This window comes from Microcaecilia unicolor, chromosome 1 (genome assembly GCF_901765095.1).
Source record: "Microcaecilia unicolor chromosome 1, aMicUni1.1, whole genome shotgun sequence".
NCBI classification, from domain to species: Eukaryota; Metazoa; Chordata; class Amphibia; order Gymnophiona; family Siphonopidae; genus Microcaecilia; species Microcaecilia unicolor.
In genome coordinates, this window is record NC_044031.1 from 760,021,274 (window position 1) to 760,043,532 (window position 22,259).

The 22,259-nt window shown below is 45.8% G+C and overlaps 1 protein-coding gene across 1 annotated transcript in view; it reads right to left on the reverse strand.

The window, feature by feature from the left end:
- The window catches only part of PCSK6 (proprotein convertase subtilisin/kexin type 6), a gene marked incomplete in the record, with an annotated part of 362,327 nt that overhangs the window by 146,133 nt on the left and 193,935 nt on the right, over positions 1-22,259 (reverse strand). The window contains 3 exon segments of the mRNA XM_030189752.1: positions 4,117-4,220; positions 11,173-11,273; positions 13,678-13,890. Coding sequence (XP_030045612.1) covers positions 4,117-4,220; positions 11,173-11,273; positions 13,678-13,890 — 418 coding nt within the window.

The following is a 22,259-nucleotide window of genomic DNA, read 5'->3' on the forward strand; positions in this document are numbered from 1 at the left end:
GGGACTTTGGGTAATTTATCACAAACCCCAGTAGCTCCAGGAGGCGAATAGTCATCTGCATGGACTGCAGGGCTCCTGCCTCGGATGTGTTCTTCACCAGCCAATCGTCGAGATATGGGAACACGTGCACCCCCAGCCTGCGAAGCGCCGCTGCAACCACAGCTAGGCACTTTGTGAACACCCTGGGCGCAGAGGCGAGCCCAAAGGGTAGCACACAGTACTGGAAGTGGCGTGTGCCCAGCTGAAATCGCAGATACTGTCTGTGAGCTGGCAGTATCGGGATGTGTGTATAGGCATCCTTCAAGTCCAGAGAGCATAGCCAATCGTTTTGCTGAATCATGGGGAGAAGGGTGCCCAGGGAAAGCATCCTGAACTTTTCTTTTACGAGATATTTGTTCAGGGCCCTGAGGTCTAGGATGGGACGCATCCCCCCTGTTTTCTTTTCCACAAGGAAGTACCTGGAATAGAATCCCAGCCCTTCTTGCCCGGATGGCACGGGCTCGACCGCATTGGCGCTGAGAAGGGCGGAGAGTTCCTCTGCAAGTACCTGCTTGTGCTGGAAGCTGTAAGACTGAGCTCCCGGTGGACAATTTGGAGGTTTTGAGGCCAAATTGAGGGTGTATCCTTGCCGGACTATTTGGAGAACCCACTGATCGGAGGTTATGAGAGGCCACCTTTGGTGAAAAGCTTTCAACCTCCCTCCGACTGGCAGGTCGCCCGGCACTGACACTTGGATGTCGGCTATGCTCTGCTGGAGCCAGTCAAAAGCTCGCCCCTTGCTTTTGCTGGGGAGCCGCGGGGCCTTGCTGAGGCGCACGCTGCTGACGAGAGCGAGCGCGCTGGGGCTTAGCCTGGGCCGCAGGCTGTCGGGAAGGAGGATTGTACCTACGCTTGCCAGAAGTATAGGGAACAGTCTTCCTTCCCCCGAAAAATCGTCTACCTGTAGAGGTAGAAGCTGAAGGCTGCCGGCGGGCGAATTTGTCGAATGCGGTGTCCCGCTGGTGGAGAGACTCTACCACCTGTTCGACTTTTCGCCAAAAATGTTGTCCGCACGGCAAGGCGAGTCCGCAATCCGCTGCTGGAGTCTATTCTCCAGGTCGGCGGCACGCAGCCATGAGAGCCTGCGCATCACCACACCTTGAGCAGCGGCCCTGGACGCAACATCAAAAGTGTCATAAACTCCTCTGGCCAGGAATTTTCTGCACGCCTTCAGCTGCCTGACCACCTCCTGAAAAGGCTTGGCTTGCTCAGGGGGAAGAGCATCAACCAAGCCCGCCAACTGCCGCACATTATTCCGCATGTGTATGCTCATGTAGAGCTGGTAAGACTGAATTTTGGCCACGAGCATAGAGGAATGGTAGGCCTTCCTCCCAAAGGAGTCTAAGGTTCTAGAGTCTTTGCCCGGGGGCGCCGAAGCATGCTCTCTAGAACTCTTAGCCTTCTTTAGGGCCAAATCCACAACTCCAGAGTCGTGAGGCAACTGGGTGCGCATCAGCTCTGGGTCCCCATGGATCCGGTACTGGGACTCGATCTTCTTGGGGATGTGGGGATTAGTTAGAGGTTTCGTCCAGTTCGCAAGCAATGTCTTTTTTAGGACATGATGCAAGGGAACAGTGGACGCTTCCTTAGGTGGAGAAGGATAGTCCAGGAGCTCAAACATTTCAGCCCTGGGCTCGTCCTCCACAACCACCGGGAAGGGGATGGCCGTAGACATCTCCCGGACAAAGGAAGCAAAAGACAGACTCTCGGGAGGAGAAAGCTGTCTTTCAGGAGAGGGAGTGGGATCAGAAGGAAGACCCTCAGACTCCTCGTCAGAGAAATATCTGGGATCCTCTTCTTCTTCCCACGAGGCCTCACCCTCGGTGTCAGACACAAGTTCCCGGACCTGCGTCTGCAACCGGGCCCGGCTCGACTCCGTGGAGCCACGTCCACGATGGGGGCGTCGAGAGGTAGACTCCCTCGCCCGCATCGGCGAAGCTCCCTCCGCCGACGTAGTCGGGGAGCCCTCCTGGGAGGTGGCCGCAGTCGGCACCGCACGCGGTACCGACGTCGGGGACCTCACCCCGGGCGATGGGCCAGCCGGCGCCACGCTCGACGGTACCGGAGGCGCAAGCACCGCCGGTACCGGAGGGGTAGGGCGCAACAGCTCCCCCAGAATCTCTGGGAGAACGGCCCGGAGGCTCTCGTTCAGAGCGGCTGCAGAGAAAGGCATGGAGGTCGATGCAGGCGTCGACGTCAGTACCTGTTCCGGGCGTGGAGGCTGTTCCGGGCTGTCCAGAGCGGAGCGCATCGACACCTCCTGAACAGAGGGTGAGCGGTCCTCTCGGTGCCGATGCCTGCTGGGTGCCGACTCCCTCGGCGACCCAGAGCTCTCGGTGCCGACGCGGGGAGGGGACCGGTGTCGATGCTTCTTCGACTTCTTCCGAAGCATGTCACCGGAGCTCCCCGGCACCGACGAGGAGGACGTCGAATCCACCCGTCGCTTCCTCGGGGCCGAGACCGAAGAGGGTCGATCTCGGGGGGGCTGTACCGCAGGAGCCCTCAGGGTAGGAGGAGACCCACCCGAGGGCTCACCGCCACCAGCAGGGGAATGGACAGCCCTCACCTGCACTCCACCCGATGCACCACCGTCCGACGACATCCGCAGACGAGGTCCTGGTACCACCGACGTCGATGCAGCTATCCGATGTCTCGGCGCCGATGCAGAGGCCCGATGCCTCGATGCACTCGATGCAGGGGCGGCCGAGGAAGATGGTCTGGACGCTGACGACGTCGATGCACTCGAAGATCCCGGTGCCGATGCCGACGAAGAGCCCGAGAACAACACGTTCCACTGAGCTAGTCTCGCTACCTGAGTCCGCCTTTGAAGCAGGGAACACAGACTGCAGTTCTGAGGGCGGTGCTCGGCCCCCAGACACTGAAGACACGACGAGTGTCGATCAGTGAGCGAGATAACCCGGGCGCACTGGGTGCACTTCTTGAAGCCGCTGGAAGGCTTCGATGTCATGGGCGGAAAAATCACGCCGGCGAAATCAAAAGCCGAAATGGCGAAAATTGAAGCACCAAAATTTAGAGGGAGAAAAATCTCGACCGAGGCCGAAAAGAGGCCTACCCCGACGACGAAAGAAAACTTACCGGGGCAAAAAGCTGGAAGTACGGGGAGGATTGACACGAAACCCGGTGGAGGGTTTCCGGAGCACTTCCCGACTTTAGAAAAGCTTTTCCGAAGAAAAAAAACACGCTCAAAAAACAATTCGGACGCGCGAGGTCAACTTTCCGGGGCCCGACACGGCGAAATACGACCGTACCGAGTGCGGACAAAAGAAGACTGGCCGGCTCGAGCCGGTTTCGGGCGGGAAGACGGCCGCGCATGCGCGGTGCGCGCGGGCGCGCGAGGGCTAGCAAAGGACTTTGCTAGTGAAGTTTCCGATTGGAGGGGCTGCCGTGGACGTCACCCATCAGTGAGAACAAGCAGCCTGCTTGTCCTCGGAGAATTGCAGCTATGTACTGATTCATAGCCTCTATGGCCTGAAGACTTAAAATATTTGGGCAGTCTGCTGTAAATTTAATACGAATCGGAGAAATTTTTTCTTCACTCAATGTGTAATTAAACTCTGGAATTTGTTGCCAGAGAACATGGTAAAGGTGGTTAGCTTAGCAGGGTTTTAAAAAGGTCTGGACGGCTTCCTAAAGGAAAAGTCCATAGATCGTTATTAAATTGACTTAGGGAAAATTTACTGCTTATTTTCTGGGGTAAGTAGCATAAAATGTATTGAACTTTTTTGGGATCTTACCAGGTATTTGTGAACTGGATTGGTCACTGTTGGAAACACGATATTAGCTTGACGGACCTTTGGTCTGTCCCAGTGTGGAAATACTTATGTACTCCTCTTCCATGTAAGCATGCTCACAATCCATCTGTCATTCAATTACAGGGGAAAGAAGCTTTTTCCCACTTGTTTGAACAAGGTACGTTCTCTTTTAAAGGACACAGGCTGGTTGCTTCTTCCTATCAGTACACTTCTATCTACTACAAATGTGGTTCCTAGCAGCTTTTCAGACACCTGCAACACCGAGAGCCCAATCCAATTTACAAAAGTGTTTGGTCATTCTCACCCCTGCGTCCTGCTCCATTTATCTTCCAGTCGGGTGCTTTGAGGTGCGCTGGTCTGGAGGTCTTCACAATTAGATGTTGAACATCTCTCCAAGTTAAGCGAGGGCTGGAATTTAAAAAAAAAACAAAAACAAAAACAGGTAAAGACACAACACAAGTATCACAGCTGGGGTTGTTCAGCTTACATAGGGGTCCTTTTACTAAGGTGCACCGAAAAACTGACCTGAGGCATATAAAATGCATCACTCAGTCTCGTCACATCACCTTCCACTATTAAAACTTGCATATTATATTCATCCTACTATTGAACCACAGTGCCAGAGAGCAGACAGGGTATGTCAGCAGGCGGCTTCTGAACTCCGGAATGGGTAGGCATTGCATCATGCAGACGATAAACAGGAAGTTTGTTCCAGCTGTTCTGATACTTTAATAGGCTTCACATATTACAAATATGCAAAGAGCCTTAAACCAGGTTCTTCATAATATCCATCTACCGCCTGCTGGCATGGACCAGAGTGCAGGGATATTTCCCTGACAATTAACATTTTCCGTGCTTGTATCCTGGAGGCAGTAATAAAAAGCTCTCGTTTCTGCTGCTGCTCATAGTTAATATCAAAAAGAGGGGAATAAACAAAACCAGTGCAAGTCAATTTTATATGCCTCAGGTCAGTGCTTGCTGTGTATTCCATTTGCATGGCAGAGGAAGTGTGTGTCACATGAAACCAGGCGCGTAGCCAGACTTCGGCGGGAGGGGGGGTCCAGAGCCGAGGTGAGGGGGTACATTTTAGCCACCCCCCCCCCACCCCGGCGCCGCCAACCCCCCGCCACCACTGCCGACACCAACAACTTTGACCCCCCCCTTCCCCCCACCGATGACCCTCTCAAACCCCCCCCCCCCTCACGCTACCGTCTGCTACCTTTGCTGGCGGGGGACCCCAACCCCCGCCAGTCGGTCTCACAGAAACAGAATGAAGCCTTGCGATCTGCAGGGCTTCTTTCTGTTTCTGTGAGTCTTGGACGTCTGACTCAGAAACAAAACGAAGAAAGAAGACTTCGGCTGGCGGGGGGTTGGGGTCCACCACCAGCAAAGGTAGCAGACGGCGGGTTGTCGCCGGGAGGGGAGGGTTGAGAGGGTTGTCGGCAGGGGGTCCAGGGCCAAATCTAGGGGGGCCCAGGCCCCCGTGGCCCCATAATAGCTACGCCCCTGCATGAAACTACCTGCAGCAATAAAGGGAAACTCTCCCGATACTGCAAAACAGAGAGCAAGGCCTAGTGTGGGATAAATTCTTAGTGACAACCCAGGCATAACAAAGTCAAAACCAGACACATCCGAACAACCAAAGAACACCTACCCTTCCGCAAGCTGCTGAAAACCTACCTCTTCAAACAAGCCTGCGTAACCCTAGTAGCGCTTTAGAAATGTTAGTTAGTAGTAGTAGTAATTTATTTCTCTGTGTTTCCCGCCCGTAACCTCCGTTCACAGGATAAATCCCTCCTCTCAGTACCCTTCTCCACCACCGCCAACTCCAGGCTCCGCTCATTCTGCCTCGCCTCACCCTATGCTTGGAACAACCTTCCTGAGCCCTTACGCCAAGCCCCCTCCCTGCCCGTCTTCAAGTCTTTGCTTAAAGCCCACCTCTTCAATGCTGCGTTCGGCACCTAACCCTTACCGTTCAGTGAATCCAGACTGCCCCAATTTGACTGCCCCTATCGGACCGACCGTTCACTTGTCTATTAGATTGTAAGCTCTTTGAGCAGGGACTGTCTCTCTTTGTTAAATTGTACAGCGCTGCGTAACCCTAGTAGCGCTCTAGAAATGTTAAGTAGTAGTAGTAGTAGTAATGATTAATTCACAGCCAGACTCTCCTTTTGCCATCCATAACCTTCATACTGCTTTTCACTTACGTCAAAACAAGTGAACTGAACTTGCGTTTGTGCTAAACAACCCCTCCTTCCATCCACACCTACTTATCTGCCTGCATTTCACAGTGCAAAATGTTTATTAGTTAACAGAAAATAACAAGCAACAACTGTAATAAACACACTTCAGCTATCAAATGGAACCAGCTAGTTATATGAAATCCCAAACCCTCCCAAAGCAAACCAAGACAATCTCCCCCTCAGATCATCCCCCCCCCCCCTTGTCTCTCTTTCACAACTTACTGCCTCTCCTCCTTAACCCATAGAACAGATAAACTCATAGAATAAGACCCTCAAATAGTAACCATAATGCTGTCACAGTAGTGGAGGAGTGGCCTAGTGGTTAGGGTGGTGGACTTTGGTCCTGGGGAACTGAGTTCGATTCCCGGCACAGGCAGCTCCTTGTGACTCTGGGCAAGTCACTTAACCCTCCATTGCCCCATGTAAGCCGCATTGAGCCTGCCTTGAGTGGGAAAGTGCGGGGTACAAATGTAACAAAAATAAAATAGATACTATTGGAGATTCTACATGGAATGTTGCTACTATTGGAGATTCTACATGGAATGTTGCTATTCCACTAGCAACATTCCATGTAGAAGCCTGCACAACCACATTGGTGATCTGAAAGGGCCCACATCTACATGGAATGTTGCTAGTGGAATAGCAACATTCCATGTAGAATCTCAAATAGTAGCAAAAGCGGAGGAGTGGCCTAGTGGTTAGGGTGGTGGACTTTGGTCCTGAGGAACTGAGTTCGATTCCCGGCACAGGCAGCTCCTTGTGACTCTGGGCAAGTCACTTAACCCTCCACTGCCTGTCGCATTGAGCCTGCCATGAGTGGGAAAGCGCAGGGTACAAATGTAACAAAAATAAAATAAATAAAAGTTCGAAAGTATTTAAGGAAGCGGACCACACTCACATCAGATAAGGGGTCCATATCTGCCTGCATTTTAATGTGTGCATGGGGAAAGGGGGAGAAGAGTTGAAGAAAAACAAACAACCCCCCCCCCCCAACAACCCTTAAAACAGAGGTACCCAGGACAGCACGCACATTCAGCATCCCTCCATAACATTTGTGTTGAATTACCTATTGATCTAAGAAGGCAATCTGATCATAATGTTTTTTTTAAAAACCGTCGAAAACCTTGTTTAAGAAATTTTTAATGTGACTGTTATTTTTCTTGACGGTTAGATTGATCATCAGGTGTAACATTCCTGGAGGTGGTCCAGTTTACTCTTTTGTGAGCCACACTGAACTTTTGTGGTGTGGGATGCAAGTGTCACGTATTATTAAACTCAAGGACATCAAATAGATTATTGGTTTGTCAATCATAAAAGGTGGCAAAGATGTAAAAAGACTGGAAGCGGTGCAAAGAAAAGCTACGAAAATGGTATGGGATTTGCGTTGCAAACCGTACGAGAAGAGACTTGCTGACCTGAACATGTATACCTTGGAGGAAAGGAGAAACAGGGGAGATATGATACAGACGATCAAATATTTGAAAGTTATTAATCCGCAAACGAACCTTTTCCGGAGACGGGAAGGCGGTAGAACTAGAGGACATGAATTGAGGTTGAAGGGGGGCAGACTCAGGAGTAATGCCACAGCAGCACACTGAGTAGAAGGTTTCAACATATCATCAACGACGACACCTAGATCCCTTTCTTGGTCTGTGACTCCTAACGTGGAACCTTGCATGATGTAGCTAACCAGGTTCCTCTTTCCCACATGCATCATTTTGCACTTGCTCACATTAAACGTCATCTGCCATTTAGACGCCCAGTTTCCCAGTCTCGTAAGGCCCTCTTGTAATTTTTCACAATCCTCCCGTGATTTAACAACTTTGAATAACTTTGTCTCATCAGCAAATTTAATTACCTCACTGGTTACTCCCATCTCCAGGTCATTTATAAATATGTTAAAAAGCAGCGGTCCCAGCACAGACCCCTGGGGAACCCCACTAACTACCCTTCTCCATTGAGAATACTGTCCATTTAACCCTACTCTCTGTTTTCTATCTTTTAACCAGTTTATAATCCACAATAGAACACTACCTCCCTATCCCATGACTCTCCAATTTCCTCTGGAGTCTTTCATGAGGTACTTTGTCAAACGCCTTCTGAAAATCCAGATACACAATATCAACCGGCTCCCCTTTATCCACATGTTTGTTCACCCCTTCAAAGAAATGTAGTAGATTGGTGAGGCAAGATTTCCCTTCACTAAATCCATGTTGACTTTGTCTCATTAATCCATGCTTTTGAATATGCTCTGTAATTTTGTTGTTAATAATAGCCTCTACCATTTTGCCCGGCATCGACGTCAGACTCACCGGTCTATAATTTCCCAGATCTCCTCTGGAACCTTTTATAAAAATCGGCATTACATTGGCCACCCTCCAATCTTCCGGTACCACGCTCGATTTTAAGAATAAATTACAAATTATGTGCAATTTCACAAACAATGGGACAAATATACCGCTTGGAGATCTCTCTCGGGAGTGGATCTCGATGCTCCACGGCTGATAGCACCACCTGTGACTCACTGGCTGGAAAATACAGGCTCCTCTGGGGGTGGGGCATAAACCACCCTCTGGATTTTATGTTATGATGGAATAGGAAGAGGGGAAGGGATGGGATTGGACAGCAGCTATTATTGTCTAGCGTACGTTTTAACTGTAAAGCACTGAATGTTTGTTCTACTCAAAAACCTTAAAAAAAAAAATAGATTAAAAAGCTTTTGAGACTACTCCATCTATTTAGTGCCGATCCTGTTAGTATGCATTGACACTACCTATTTTATCTTGCTTTTACTCTCTCTAATTTTCTTTACCCTTTTCCCCTTTCCAGTTGTTTTCTTTCCTGTCTTCTCTTGGTTTGTATGACTGCGTTCTTTCCTGTTCTAATTGGATTTCTGTTTCTAATTTTATGTTAAACTTTATTTGTTAAACCACTTTGACATGCTTTGAGAAAAAAGTTTTAAATAAACATCGGAGCCCAGTACAAACCCTTGTCAGTCAAACTGCAAGAGATAGTCTACTGCTCCCTTTCCTAACATGGTGGGGGGGGGGGGGGGGCATCTTCTCCTGCGGAGTTAATTACACTGCGGCAGATTGAAAAACTCTGAAAAGATCTTGCTGGTAGTGTTCAGAAATACAGATATGAACACTGAACACACAATGGACCGTGTGTCCAGTGGGGACAACTTTAACACAGAAGTCTAAAAATTCTCAAAAATGTACAGCTGGGGATGTTTACAGTTTATTAACCAAAAAAAACAAATGAATTCACTCAATTTTTTTTTTTAACTATACCTCCTTGTTACTAATTAATAAGCCCAACTCTATAAGAACATAAGAATAGCTATACTGGGTCACACCAAAGATCTATCTAGCCCAGTATCCTGCTTTAACAGTGGCTAATCCAGGTCACAAGTACCTGACAGAACATAGTAACATAGTAGATGACGGCAGAAAAAGACCTGCACAGACAATCCAGTCTGCCCAACAAGATAAACTCATATGTGTATCCTTACCTTGATTTGTACCTGCCTTTTTCAGGGCCTAGACCGTACAAGTCTGCCCAGCAGTATTTCCCGCCTCCCAACACCGGCTCTGGCACAGACCGTATAAGTCTGCCCTCCTCTATCCTCACCTCCCAACCACCAACCCCCTCTTCCCCCACCTGCTCCACCGCCCAATTTCGGCTCAGCTGCTGAAGATCCAACAGCTTAGCCAAACCCAAATCCATCAGAAACCCAAATAGTAGCATCATTCCATGTAGAACCCCAAAGAATAGAAAGATTCTGGAATCCCAACGAGTAGCATCATTCCATGCTACCAATCCCAGGGCAAGCAGTGGCTTCCTCCATGACTACCTCAATAGCAGACTCTTTCATCTGAGATCAGTTCAGACTCCAGACCACATATACGACAAGACCAGTGCATTCCAAACCTGGTCCCAGGAGCACCTCAGCCATATCCACAATGATTATGCACAAGACAGATTTGCATACAGTGGTGGGAGTGCATGCAAATCTGTCTTGTGCATAATCATTGTGGGATATCCTGACAACCCGACAGGCTGGGGTGTCCCTAGGACCAGGATTTAAAGTATCACATACCATGTAAAATGAGTTTATCTTGTTGGGCAGACTGGATGGACCGTACAGGTCTTTCTAAACCACCCTCTCCTCCTCCCCCATTCTCTCTATTTCTATGGATAACACTCTCATCCATCCTGTCTCATCAGCTCGTAACCTTGGGGTCATCTTCGACTCCTCCCTCTCCTTCTTTGCACATATTCAGCAGACTGATAAAACCTGTCGTCTCTTTCTCTATAATACCACCAAAATTCGCCCTTTCCTTTCTGAGCACACTACCAGAACCCTCATCCACACTCTTATCACCTCTCGCTTTAGACTATTACAACTTGCTTCTCACAGGTCTTCCACTTAGCCATCTCTCTCCTCTTCAATCTGTTCAAAATTCTGCTGCACAACTAATAATCCACCAGGGTCGTTATGCTCATGTTAGCCCTCTCCTCAAGTCACTTCACTGGCTTCCTATCCATTTCCGCATACAGTTCAAACTCCTCTTATTGACCTATAAGTGCATTCACTCTGCAGCTCCTCAGTACCTCTCCACTCTCATCTCTCCCTACATTCCTCCCCGGGAACTCCGTTCACTGGGTAAATCTCTCTTATCTGCACCCTTCTCCACTGCTAACTCCATGCCTGGAATAGACTTCCTGAGCCGGTACGTCAAGCTCCAACTCTGGCCGTCTTCAAAACTAGGCTAAAAGCCTACCTTTTTGATGCTGCTTTTAACTCCTAACCCTTGCTCACTTGTTCAGTACCCTTATTTCATCATCCCCATCTTCCCTTATCTCTTATTTGTCTGTCCTAATTAGATTGTAAGCTCTGTGGAGCAGGGACTGTCTCTTCATGTTCAAGTCTACAGCGCTGCGTACGTCTAGTAGCGTTTTAGAAATGATTAGTAGTAGTCATTTACTATGTTAGGATTGAGAAGCACTGGACTAGACCGTTATCTGGTAGCCAGACAGAGCCTGACACAGTAGGAGCTGCTGGTTTAATATTTTGCCATGCAGTACAAGGTAAGAAAGGAGTTAGAGCTTACTTTGCCTCCAACGCCAGGGCAATGATACCTGCTACCATGGGAGCAGACACCGAGGTCCCAGTGTGTCCATCTGTGCAGCGATGCCTCAAGTCCGTAGTGACCTGTTGGTAAAAAATTTCAAGAGTTGATGACTGCATAAAAATCAACCGTCATGTGAACTGCGTTTCTCAACTTGCTCCTCCACTGCGTGCAAATCTCTCTCTCTCATGCACATTCACTGTGGACGTCCAGCAAATCAGACTGGCTGAGGGTATTCCAGAGCCCGCATGAGAAACACTGGTGAAGAATACTTACATTACAGTTGTACAGTTTCTTCAAGCCAATAGATCGGTGCTTCTCAAGTCAGTCAGGTTTTTCAGGACACACACAATGAATATATATATATGAGATAGGATTTGCATGCACTGCCTCCTCAGTATGCAAATCTCTCTCATGCATATTCATTGTGGATATCCTGAAAACCTGACTGTCCGGGTGTGCTGTGAGGACTGGATTGAGAGGTACTGCAATAGATGACCAGTCCAAACAGGTCTGAGAGCATGCAGACTACAAAAAAAAAAAGGAAAGAGAAGGTTTCTATTCTTTGTTAGGTTATGAACACTGATAGCACTTAAACAGCAATAGGATAAAAACCTGATCTTTCAGGAAGCTGCTGTATGATAGATGAAGTACAGAGGGAAGGGAAATATACCACCAGGGTAGGACTTGCTCCTTTCCTGCAAATGTCAACAGGGGTTGTTTAAACATATTTTAATAGGTACAGAAAACAAAACACATGGTTATCTGGGCGGACTTCTATGGTCTACGCCCTGATCGTGACTGAATAGATATGGATAGGCTTGAGTGTAAATGTTAAGGGGCTTCGACGTTAGCTTCAGAAATTTTAGTACGAGAATAGTGCTGGGCAGACTTCTATGGTCTGTGCCCTGAGAAAGGCAAGGACAAATCAAACTCGGGTATAAAAGTATCACATACCATGTAAAATGAGTTTATCTTGTTGGGCAGGCTGAATGGACCGTACAGGTCTTTATCTGCCGTCATTTACTACGTTACTATGTTACTCTTTGGGATTCTACATTTAATGTTGCTACTAATTGGGATTCCGGAATCTTGTAACTCTTTAGGATTCCAGAATCTTCAGAACTTAGTACAAGAGTGCTGGGCAAACTTCTACGGTCTGTGCCCTGAGAATGTCAAGGACAAATCAAACTCGGGTACACATATAAAGTATCACATACCATGTAAAATGAGTTTATCTTGTTGGGCAGACTGGATGGATCGTACAGGTCTTTATCTGCCGTCATTTACTACGTTACTATGTTACTCTTTGGGATTCTACATTTAATGTTGCTACTAATTGGGATTTCGGAATCTTGTAACTCTTTAGGATTCCAGAATCTTCAGAACTTTTAGTACAAGAACAGTGGTGGGCAGACTTCCACGGTCTGTGCCCTGATCATAACTCAATAGATATGAATAGGCTGGAGTGTTTAAGGGGCTTCGACGTTAGCTTCAGAACTTTTAGTACAAGAAGAGTGCTGGGCAGACTTCTACAGTCTGTGCCCTGAGAATGGAAAGGACAAATCAAGCTCAGGTATACATACCATGTAAATGAGTTTATCTTGTTGGGCAGACTGGATGGACCGTTCAGGTCTTTATCTGCCTTCATTTACTATGTTACTACTATGTGTTGAGAAGCAGTTTGTTCAATTAGGTGGATGGGGGATCAGCTGCTGGAGCTAGCAAGTGTAAAGTTCACACACACCTAAGACATTATAGTGGTTCTCTGGTACATGTGCTCACCAGCTCTTTGGCTTCTACACAGCTAACAGCAAGCGGTAGAGAATTATCCACTGGCAACAGCAAAAAAGCAAGACTATGGAGGACTCTCCAAGACTTGGGTTCCAGGTCTCCCGACAGGACCAGTCAGAGATGTAAGGAGGGCTTGGGGAGACAACTGACACTATGGGAATGAGTCAAATTTAAGAAGAGCAAAATCAAATGATTTAAATAGCAGGTGGGACCTATTTCGCATGCACAGTCTGATGGAAAATACAACTGAAAAAAATATTAGACCGGAATTTCAGCCAGTATGGTTAGCAGATTAAGTAAGCACTGGTACTTAACTTAATATATTTATTCAGTATCATTATCTGGAAAATTAGCAGCGCTAAATACACATGCTGAGCAGTGGACTGCATAGTATCCTGAAAGCTTAATATCACTGCAATTCGGATAGGTGCTAGAGCCACTTCTGCTCCTCCCCTACCTGCCCTTTATCATTTGGATCGCATCCGACCATTTAGCAATTTAAGCAGCCAGATTATTACCGGAGTAATTTTTAAAAATATCCTCAATGAGGTAGTTATGCATTAACTACCCAGCGACCAATCACAACTCTTTGAATATCAGCCCAATTAATGGCTAAGAAAGTCAAACAGCATTTTTACACATTGTTTTACTCAACACAGAACAATTGGATTTATTTTAGAAAGAGAAACTTACTATCTTCCTCTCGAAGAATGCCCCACTACTGTAGGTGGTGGCTAAAGTTGACGCACATTCCTCCAGGTACCAGGGTTTATTTCCATTTTCCGTGGTACTGCTGACTGAGACAGTATATATGCTGTTGGTGTAGCCGTCACAAGAACAATAATCTCCTTCTCTCCCACCGTTTCCAGAAGCCCAGACATAAATTGAGCCCAGACCATTACGACCCTGTGCATTAACAGAAAATGTCTGATCAGGAGGAGGATCAGCCGCTTCAGCTCACCTTTTCACAGACATGTAAACTCAAGAGCATTCAGGAGGCACCTGCCCACGTATTTATTTATTCATTCATGATATTTATACCCCATATTAGCCCGAAATAGTTCAATGTGGCTTACAAACAATAAAGTGAATAAAACATAATAATGTACAGAATATAACTCTTGCCCATCCCCTTCCGCCTCATCTACCCCCCTCCAATTGCTAACCTACCTTTGCTCACACCTCGCCTACTCCCTTCATTCTTGCACACTTCTACCTACTTAATTCGTTTATTATTCTGATAATACTCAACTTATTTTTCTTCATCGATACTATGTAATCCCAATTTCTATGTAAGCCGCATTGAACCTGCTTTGAGCGTGAAAGCGCGGGGTACAAATGTAATAAATAAACAAATAACACAAATTACAATAAGTTCAAGAAGCAAATTAATACAGTGAGTAACCAGGGACAAACAAATAATTAAGGGTGGATAGGTGAGAGCATAATTAGGCAAGACTATTGATGGGAAACGAGATTAAGGGTGTGGGTAAAATTCAAATAGAGTTCATTCCCAGGTCTCCTCACTTTACATTTGAATGGTTTTTTTTATTTGGCATCAGTAAAACCAGACAACAATCACCTGAACAATAATATTGGGCAAAGTTAACTGTCAACTACTACTACTTAACATTTCTAAAGCGCTACTAGGGTTACGCAGCGCTGTACAATTTAACATAAAAGGACAGGCCCTGCTCAAAGAGCTTACAATCTAAAGGACAAGTGAGTAGACGATACGCTGGGGGCAGTCAATTTGGGGCAGTCCGGATATCCTGAAGGTAAGAGTTAGGTGCCGAAGGCAGCTTTGAAGAGGTGGGCTTTAAGCATAGACTTGAAGATGGGCAGGGAGGGGGCTTGACGTAGGGGCTCAGGAAGGTTGTTCCAGGCATAGGGTGAGGCGAGGCAGAATGGGCGGAGCCTGGAGTTGGCAGTGGTGGAGAAGGGTACTGAGAGGAGGGATTTGTCCTGTGAACGGAGGACAAATCCCTCCTCTCAGTACCCTTCTCCAATGCAGCAAAGCAAAGTGAAGTAAAGGTAAGAAAACAAACTTGACATCATATATCAGTAAACAAAAGACACTCATGGTCCCAATTATGTTACCACCCCACTAGGACTCACCCTCATGACCAAATTCTGAAGATTTAACTCAGGTAGCCCACGTCTGAAGACTCCAGGCCGTTTTGTGAGAAAATGTGTGACCAAAAACCAAAACCTTCCCAACCTCCTCACCACCACCCCCCAGATCTCCTCATTTTAATGCCCGAAACCGTCCTTCAAACTGAAGGCTCCAAGACAGAGGTCCTCAATCCAGTTGGAGTGGAGGAGTAGCCTAGTGGTTAGTGCAGTGGACTTTGATCCTGGTGAACTGAGTTCAATTCCTACTGCAGCTCCTTGTGACTCTGGGCAAGTCACTTAACCCTCCATTGCCCCAGGTACAAAATAAGTACCTGAATATATGTAAACCGCTTTGAATGTAGTTGCAAAAACCTCAGAAAGGCGGTATATCAAGTCCCATTTCCCTTCCCTTTCCCTTGTTGGGCCACACCCAACCAGTCAGGTTTTCAGGATACCTAATCACATACCGTGTATAAAATGAGTTTATTTTGTTGGGCAGACTGGATGGACCGTACAGGTTTTTATCTGCCGTCATTTACTACAAGCCGTAAAGCCCGTTAAAACGGGCGACATTTTTGTTGTGAAATATGTAATGAAATAGCCAAAGCAAGAAATGAGAGTGGATATCTACAGTACAGTTTTATATACTACGTCCTTTGTATAAACAGAATTTGAACCTTGTTATTGTTTGACTTATTTGATTTCCCATGTCCCTTATTGTTCTAATATTTTGTGTGTGTGTATGTGTGATCTGATTGGTCAAACTAAAGGGTTGGCACCTACAAGAAATATGGACACCATTTTTTGAGGGGTTGAAGACAAAAGTGGTTATGAATAATGTGAGTAATGTGAGATATTTAAATTATACGTCGTTTGTTGACGCACATTTTTCAGACAGCAATATCAAGGTAAGTGTTAGGTTTTTTTTGTTTTGTTTTTAAGAGTTTGAGTTTTCAACCAGTTAGTGAAGAAAATAATAAGACTGTAAATAAGGAGTGAATATTTGAAGCCTAGATTGGAAATGAAGCACTCAATCATTTGAGTCCAGCTCTGGTTTGGTACCTACAATTCATAAACCGTACACTCCAACAGATTCCAACAGAATATATGATCTCATCAATTCCAAAATCATCATGGTAAATAGAACAGAAGAGAAATAAGAGGGTAGAATAAGGAACAATCATGGTTTGTGCTAAGAAAAACAGAAATCCCACACTCATGAATAATACATTGCAATGAAATGTACAAAAAAAAGAAACCTCTGGACTGAGCACACCAAGTTCATAATGAAAATGTGGCAAACCACATGCCATCTGAAGTAAGAAAAGGATAAATTAGATCTTACCTGCTTTCTTTCCTTGAGACTCTCCAGAACAGTCCATACACTTGGGTTATATTCTCCTGCCAGCAAGTGATCTAATGAGTTATGATATCACCCTTTCAGAATCATGTACAGCTCCCTGGCCAGTCAGTATTTATTTTAAAACAGTAAAAGTAATAAGAAAAACGCCCCAAAGAAATAATAAAAATCAACAGACAACTGTAATGGAAGCGAATTTTAAAGATTGTTTTTCAACTCTGTCTTTGACCGAAAGCAACTTTTCTTGTAAATACAAAAAATAAGTTGGAATGCAGAAGATAAGACGCAGCTCTAACTAATTTGGTATGCAAAGGGGAGGATGGTTCTTGTTTCCAGGTCCAGCCTGGTCACCTGGAGTTGGAAATCATGTGACCACGTTCCCACAGTATGGCTTGTTTACCTAAACAGAGAAGCATTCTGCAATTTTCCTTAGAAGCATTCTGCAATTTTCCTTAGCTCTGAACATGAGCTCAGAGCCTAATAAAAAGGGAGGGCTTGTCACAGCAGAGTGGGAGCTCATCTGTGAGCAGCGTATGTGCTGCGCAGAGGATCTGTTCCTAGTCCAAGAAGCTCCTAGCTCTCGCTGTGAACTGGGCCCCCAGCTGATGTTACGAGCCTGGATGATGTAAGGACCAGTGATGTATGTATTATTGCTTCTTTTCCTGGTCTAAGAACTCTTTGCATTGCTTAGCTGTAGAGACCAGTGATATAATGATTGTTTAGCTAATCATTGTATATGTGCTAACCATTGTATATACCTTAATCACTGTAGAATTTAGCTCCTCTAATAAAGGTCTTATTTACTTGATAAGAATCCAAAAGAATCCACAGTAACTATTGGGTAGTCTGTGTCAGTGAGGTAGGCTGTAAATCCACAGCAGTTCAACAACTCAAAACTATATTTATATGAGAACTTCACATACTACGAAGATGGAGAGAAAAAAGAAAAACGTCCCAGTAACGTTACACAAATTCACCCTACTTTAATAGACAGATTTTGGATTCTGGACTGGTCTGAAGAGACTCAAGGGAAGGAAATTAACAACAAGATTTAATTTAACCTTTCCTTACAATCCCACCAGACTAGTCCAGACACTTAAAATGTACCAAGCAGTGATCAACTAGGGAGGGACAGCATGAGCCTTGTCACATCCCTATCCTGGCCATCTAACTTATAATAACATCATGATACCCATATTCCCACTTTACAAATCTCATGGGATGGAATTAGAGTATGCTGAGCCCAGGATACAGATTGACCTCTAACTGAATGAGTTTTAACAATCTCTGGTACTGCACACCCTAGGAGAATATACACAGACACTATTACTTCTTTAATCCACCAAGCTACGCCTGCCATAGACACAGCCTCTCCTTTTGAGCGCCTCCAAAAACACAACCTATCCGATATTCTGAATTCCTCTGTTTTCTTGATGTGGGCATGCAACACTTGTTTGACGTCTAACCTAGAAAGAAGAGAAATGGACTGATTGATGTGAAAAGGCAAAACCACTTTAGGGGGAAAAGAGAGAACCAGCTTAACACCATTTTTTCTTGGCTAAAAGCCCAGAAAGGTTCATAACAGGACAACATTTGTAGCTGCAAAATCCTCCTTGCTGAACAGACTGCTACAAGAAAAAAAAAGTTTTAAGAGTAATCACCTTCAAAAGAAGTAGACTTAAGTGGCTCACAATGTGCCTGGACCAAGGCCAACAAAATCAAATTCAAGTCCCAAGAAAGGACAACTGGACGACAGGGAGGGTCCTCAAACATGAAAAGGCAGCCATCTGGACCTTGAAGAAAAGCAAACCTTTTTCCATACCATCTTGAAAAAGCTCCAAAATCTCAGAAAGTGATGCATAAAAGTAAAATATGCTTCTCGACACCAAGCTTAAAAAATTCTCCACACTCTTACAGATGCTATGGAGATAGGAGTTCCTAGAATGCAAGTGTAGTTATAACCCTATTAGAGTATCCTCTCTTAACCACCTTCCTCTCTCATCAACCAAGCTATAAGACAAAACCAAGATACATCCTGCATACTGACTGGACAATGACCTAGAAGCCATTGCCTGTCCACCAGTACTAGGGTATCTGCTACCACGAGTCACATCAGATCTCTGTATCACTGCTTCCTTGGCCAATCTGGAGCTATCAATTACTAAACTGCAATGTCTCTGAATCTTTTGAATGAACTCCGCCTATCAGAGGCCAAGGATGGAATATCTACAGGAGACCTGAATTTGGCCAAGGCTGAAATAGGGTGTCTATTACTGCTGATTTTCACTCTCTTCTTCGACTGAAGTTAGGAATTGCCACCAAATCCAAGATGGATTATTATAACCCCAAAGCTGCACTATGACTGCAAAGGTTTCCTCTGCTAGGCTACATTCTCCTGGATCTAACTTTTCTGCTTAGAAAATCTGCCTGAATATTGCTCACCTTGGCTACATGTGCCGGCAAGCTGTCCAACAGATTCTGTTCCACCTAGTTCATCAATATTTGTATCTCTTCCATACCTTGAAGATTCTCTGTTCCTCCTTGCTTGTTGACATATGTTACCACTATCACATTTGTCTGACAAAATTTGTACCGCTCTCTTCTAAACTAGCAATCAAAACTTGATCAGAGCAAAACAAATTGCACAAGTTTCCAAACAAATGACTGACCACTTTGATTCCATCGGTGACCAGCTCCCTTGAGTCTAACAGTCCAAGCAATGAGCTCAGCTGCTGAGTCTAGCATCCATTGTTTCTACTATCCAATCCAGAGAATCCAAATAGGTTGTCCAAGCACAGCAACCACGGAAGACTCCTTCTGGCCTCCCACAGAAGGGGAGGATCACCTTCAAGTCCTGTTTCTGAGGTGACCAGCTTCTGCTCACAGTACTAAGTCCAGTGTCACCACCATCGCTTGCTCTGGAAGAGCAAATTGTGGACCTGAGAATGCAACTTCTTTACTCCCTCCTTGGGCAGAAATACTTTGCTTTGGTGAGTATCAATCAAGCTTCCAAATATTTCAGCGTCTGAGGCAAATGTAGGTTGCTCTTAGATGAATTAACCATCCATCCTAACACCTGAAAAAAATTGTACTACTTGAATAATGGCCTCTCCTAATCTCTTTGAATGACTTTGTCCATATCATTCAATCATCCAAACAGAGATGAACTAAGATGTTTGCCTTGTGCAAAGCTACTGACCCACTACCACGACCTTCCAAGGTGATCCTTGGTGCTGTAGTCAAAACAATGGAAGAGCACATAATTGGAAATGTTGGCATAGCACTGCAGACCTCAGAAAATACAAGTAAGCTTCTGGGAGATCTAAGGAAAACAAATTTGAAATGTTTTTATATAAAAACTTGGAACCTTGAGGGATCTGTTGACTCACTTGAAGTCTAAAAATCAGACAAAACTTGCCTTCTTTCTTTGTCACAATCAAACAGATAGAACAACCTGTTCCTTTTTCCCGTGGCAGGACTGGAACCACCACTTTTAACTGCAGCAAGCAGTCCAACATTTGTCTGACAGCTGTTGTAGGCGAGACTGGCACGGTAATTCCATACATATCTCCAGAAGAGGATTGGCAAATTCTAGAGCATACCCATCACAAATGACCTTGAACGCTCAAAGATATGTGGTTCTCTGGTCCCACCTTTGGAACAACCACCTTAAACAACCTCTCACTAGATGAACTAGTTATAAGCCTAGTGTAAACACTTCCCACGCCGCTTGCCTGTGCTTCGACTTTCCCAGACCTGGGCCCAACTCCACACCAGGTTTACTAGGTAACACTGGATACTTGGCAGTTCAAACAATATCAAACCAGTCATAAATTTCCTGTATTTAATTAGGAATAGTCTCTTCCCTGGGGCTACATGCCTCCCCGGGCTTAGTACATAGCTCCAGCACTCTTATAGCTTCAACTCAGCAACAAAAAGGAAAACAAAAAAACAAGCTCTTTTCCAACAGGTATTAACCCAGCCCTGAGTCCCACAGTTCAAATCCTTCCCTCCCCGAGTTCATCAAGTCCACTAATCCTTGGGCAAAAGTTCCAGCAGTTTCCCCAGCAAAAAGGTTCCCAAAGTCCATTCAGCAAAAAGCCCCAAAGTTCTTTCACCCAAAAGTTCCCCAAAGTTCATTCAGTCACAAAAGGTTCTGCTGCGCGCTTCACACTCACCTAGCAAACCCTCACCTCAGAGCAACCTGAGGAAAGGGGACCCCCTCCCATTCATATCAGCCACTAACTGCTGGTATCCTCTCCAAGGGTCATGCTTGAGCCCAGGGCCAGGTGGAAGCTACTTCCCCAGGGAACCCGCTCAGATACTTCTCTGGGCTTTTCTCTCAATGAATTGACCCAACAGGTTGCTATCAGGCCCTGAGATTGCTCATTTTCCACACGGGCTAAGGCAGAAATATCCATGGGCTCCACCTGCCTTCCTTCACCAACCTCTTTGGCCTCTGTAATCACCTCCTCAGGCATCCACTCCATAGGCTCTGTCTCTTCCCTCTCTACAGCTGTTCCCAATCTTTATCATGAGCCTGCTCAAAAGCCTCCTCCCCCTCCCCCCCCCCCCCGGGAACCTGGGAGTTGTAGTCCGGTTCACCTTCTCTAAGGGAGTCTATTGGCCTCCTCTGGGAGTCAGGGGCATTGCAGCGCTGGTTAGCCTTTCTAGAGGGTTCAGGTGATCCTTCCCAAGGATGCTGGGATTGGTAGTCCCTCCATTGTTCCCACCCACGCCGGCCTTTCCAGCGCCCCGGTCCGGAGTTCCGGCTCCTGGATCTACCTAACCCTGCACAAGTGTCACACTAGGTACCTGCATTTCCTGCAGTGAACTCCTGATCTCCTCAGTGGCTACCTCCAAAGGACTGACTCCTAAAAGGAAACCTATTGTGCCAAGTAACACTCACTTTACATGGCCTATACCTCCTAGAATCCCTGAACCATCCTCAACTAGACATACCCCTGCCATAAGTTCTATAAGTCCTCTGGAAGCTGAGGAGTCTTAGATTCAGAAAGTCACTTCGTCAACTTTTCTAATTCCCCTTCCAACAGCAGGCTCCCTTTAAAAGAATTTGCTCAGATGAGTCTGATGTGACAACCGCAGACAAGTTTCGAAGCCAAGTAACCAAGCAGCTTACATCATCTTACCTCATTTGATTGAATTCAAGCAGTTTTTTTTTTGTACAGTCATACTTTATGTGATTAAGTATAGAAGGGTAAGTACAGCCAGTACAGACTGTTTTTATATGTCTGGTTCTCTGACATTTTATTATGAATGTTCTTTAACGGAATCCACCTAGTTAATAGGCGGGATATATATAATGGAAAAATAAACAAGGCACAAACTTTGCCAAGTGGCCACCAACAAAACTAAGCCCTTAGCTGAAGTACTAATTAAATCATACAAAGTGTACACAAGAAAAGCTGTCCACATCTCTAAATGACCAGTTTTTGAAACAACTTATACCAAAGACTGCTGTGAATCCTCTGACAGCCGCTCAAACCACCAGAAGCACGCATGGGCAATACCTGACTCCCCAAACTACAGCTTACACAGCCAAGGCAAAGACCTCAAAAATCCCTGTTTCAGAATTTTCCATCTGGGAGTCCTGCAGATCTTTCAATGTTTCCACCTCTTCAACTGGGACTTAGTGGGCTTCCTAGTCACTACCAACACAACTGCATCCACCTTTGGAAGACAGAACCTATCCTCCTCCTGAGGCTCAATCAGATATAATTTCACTGTGGAGCATCCTACATGCAAACAAGCTTCTGGATAGTCCTATTTTACCAAAAGT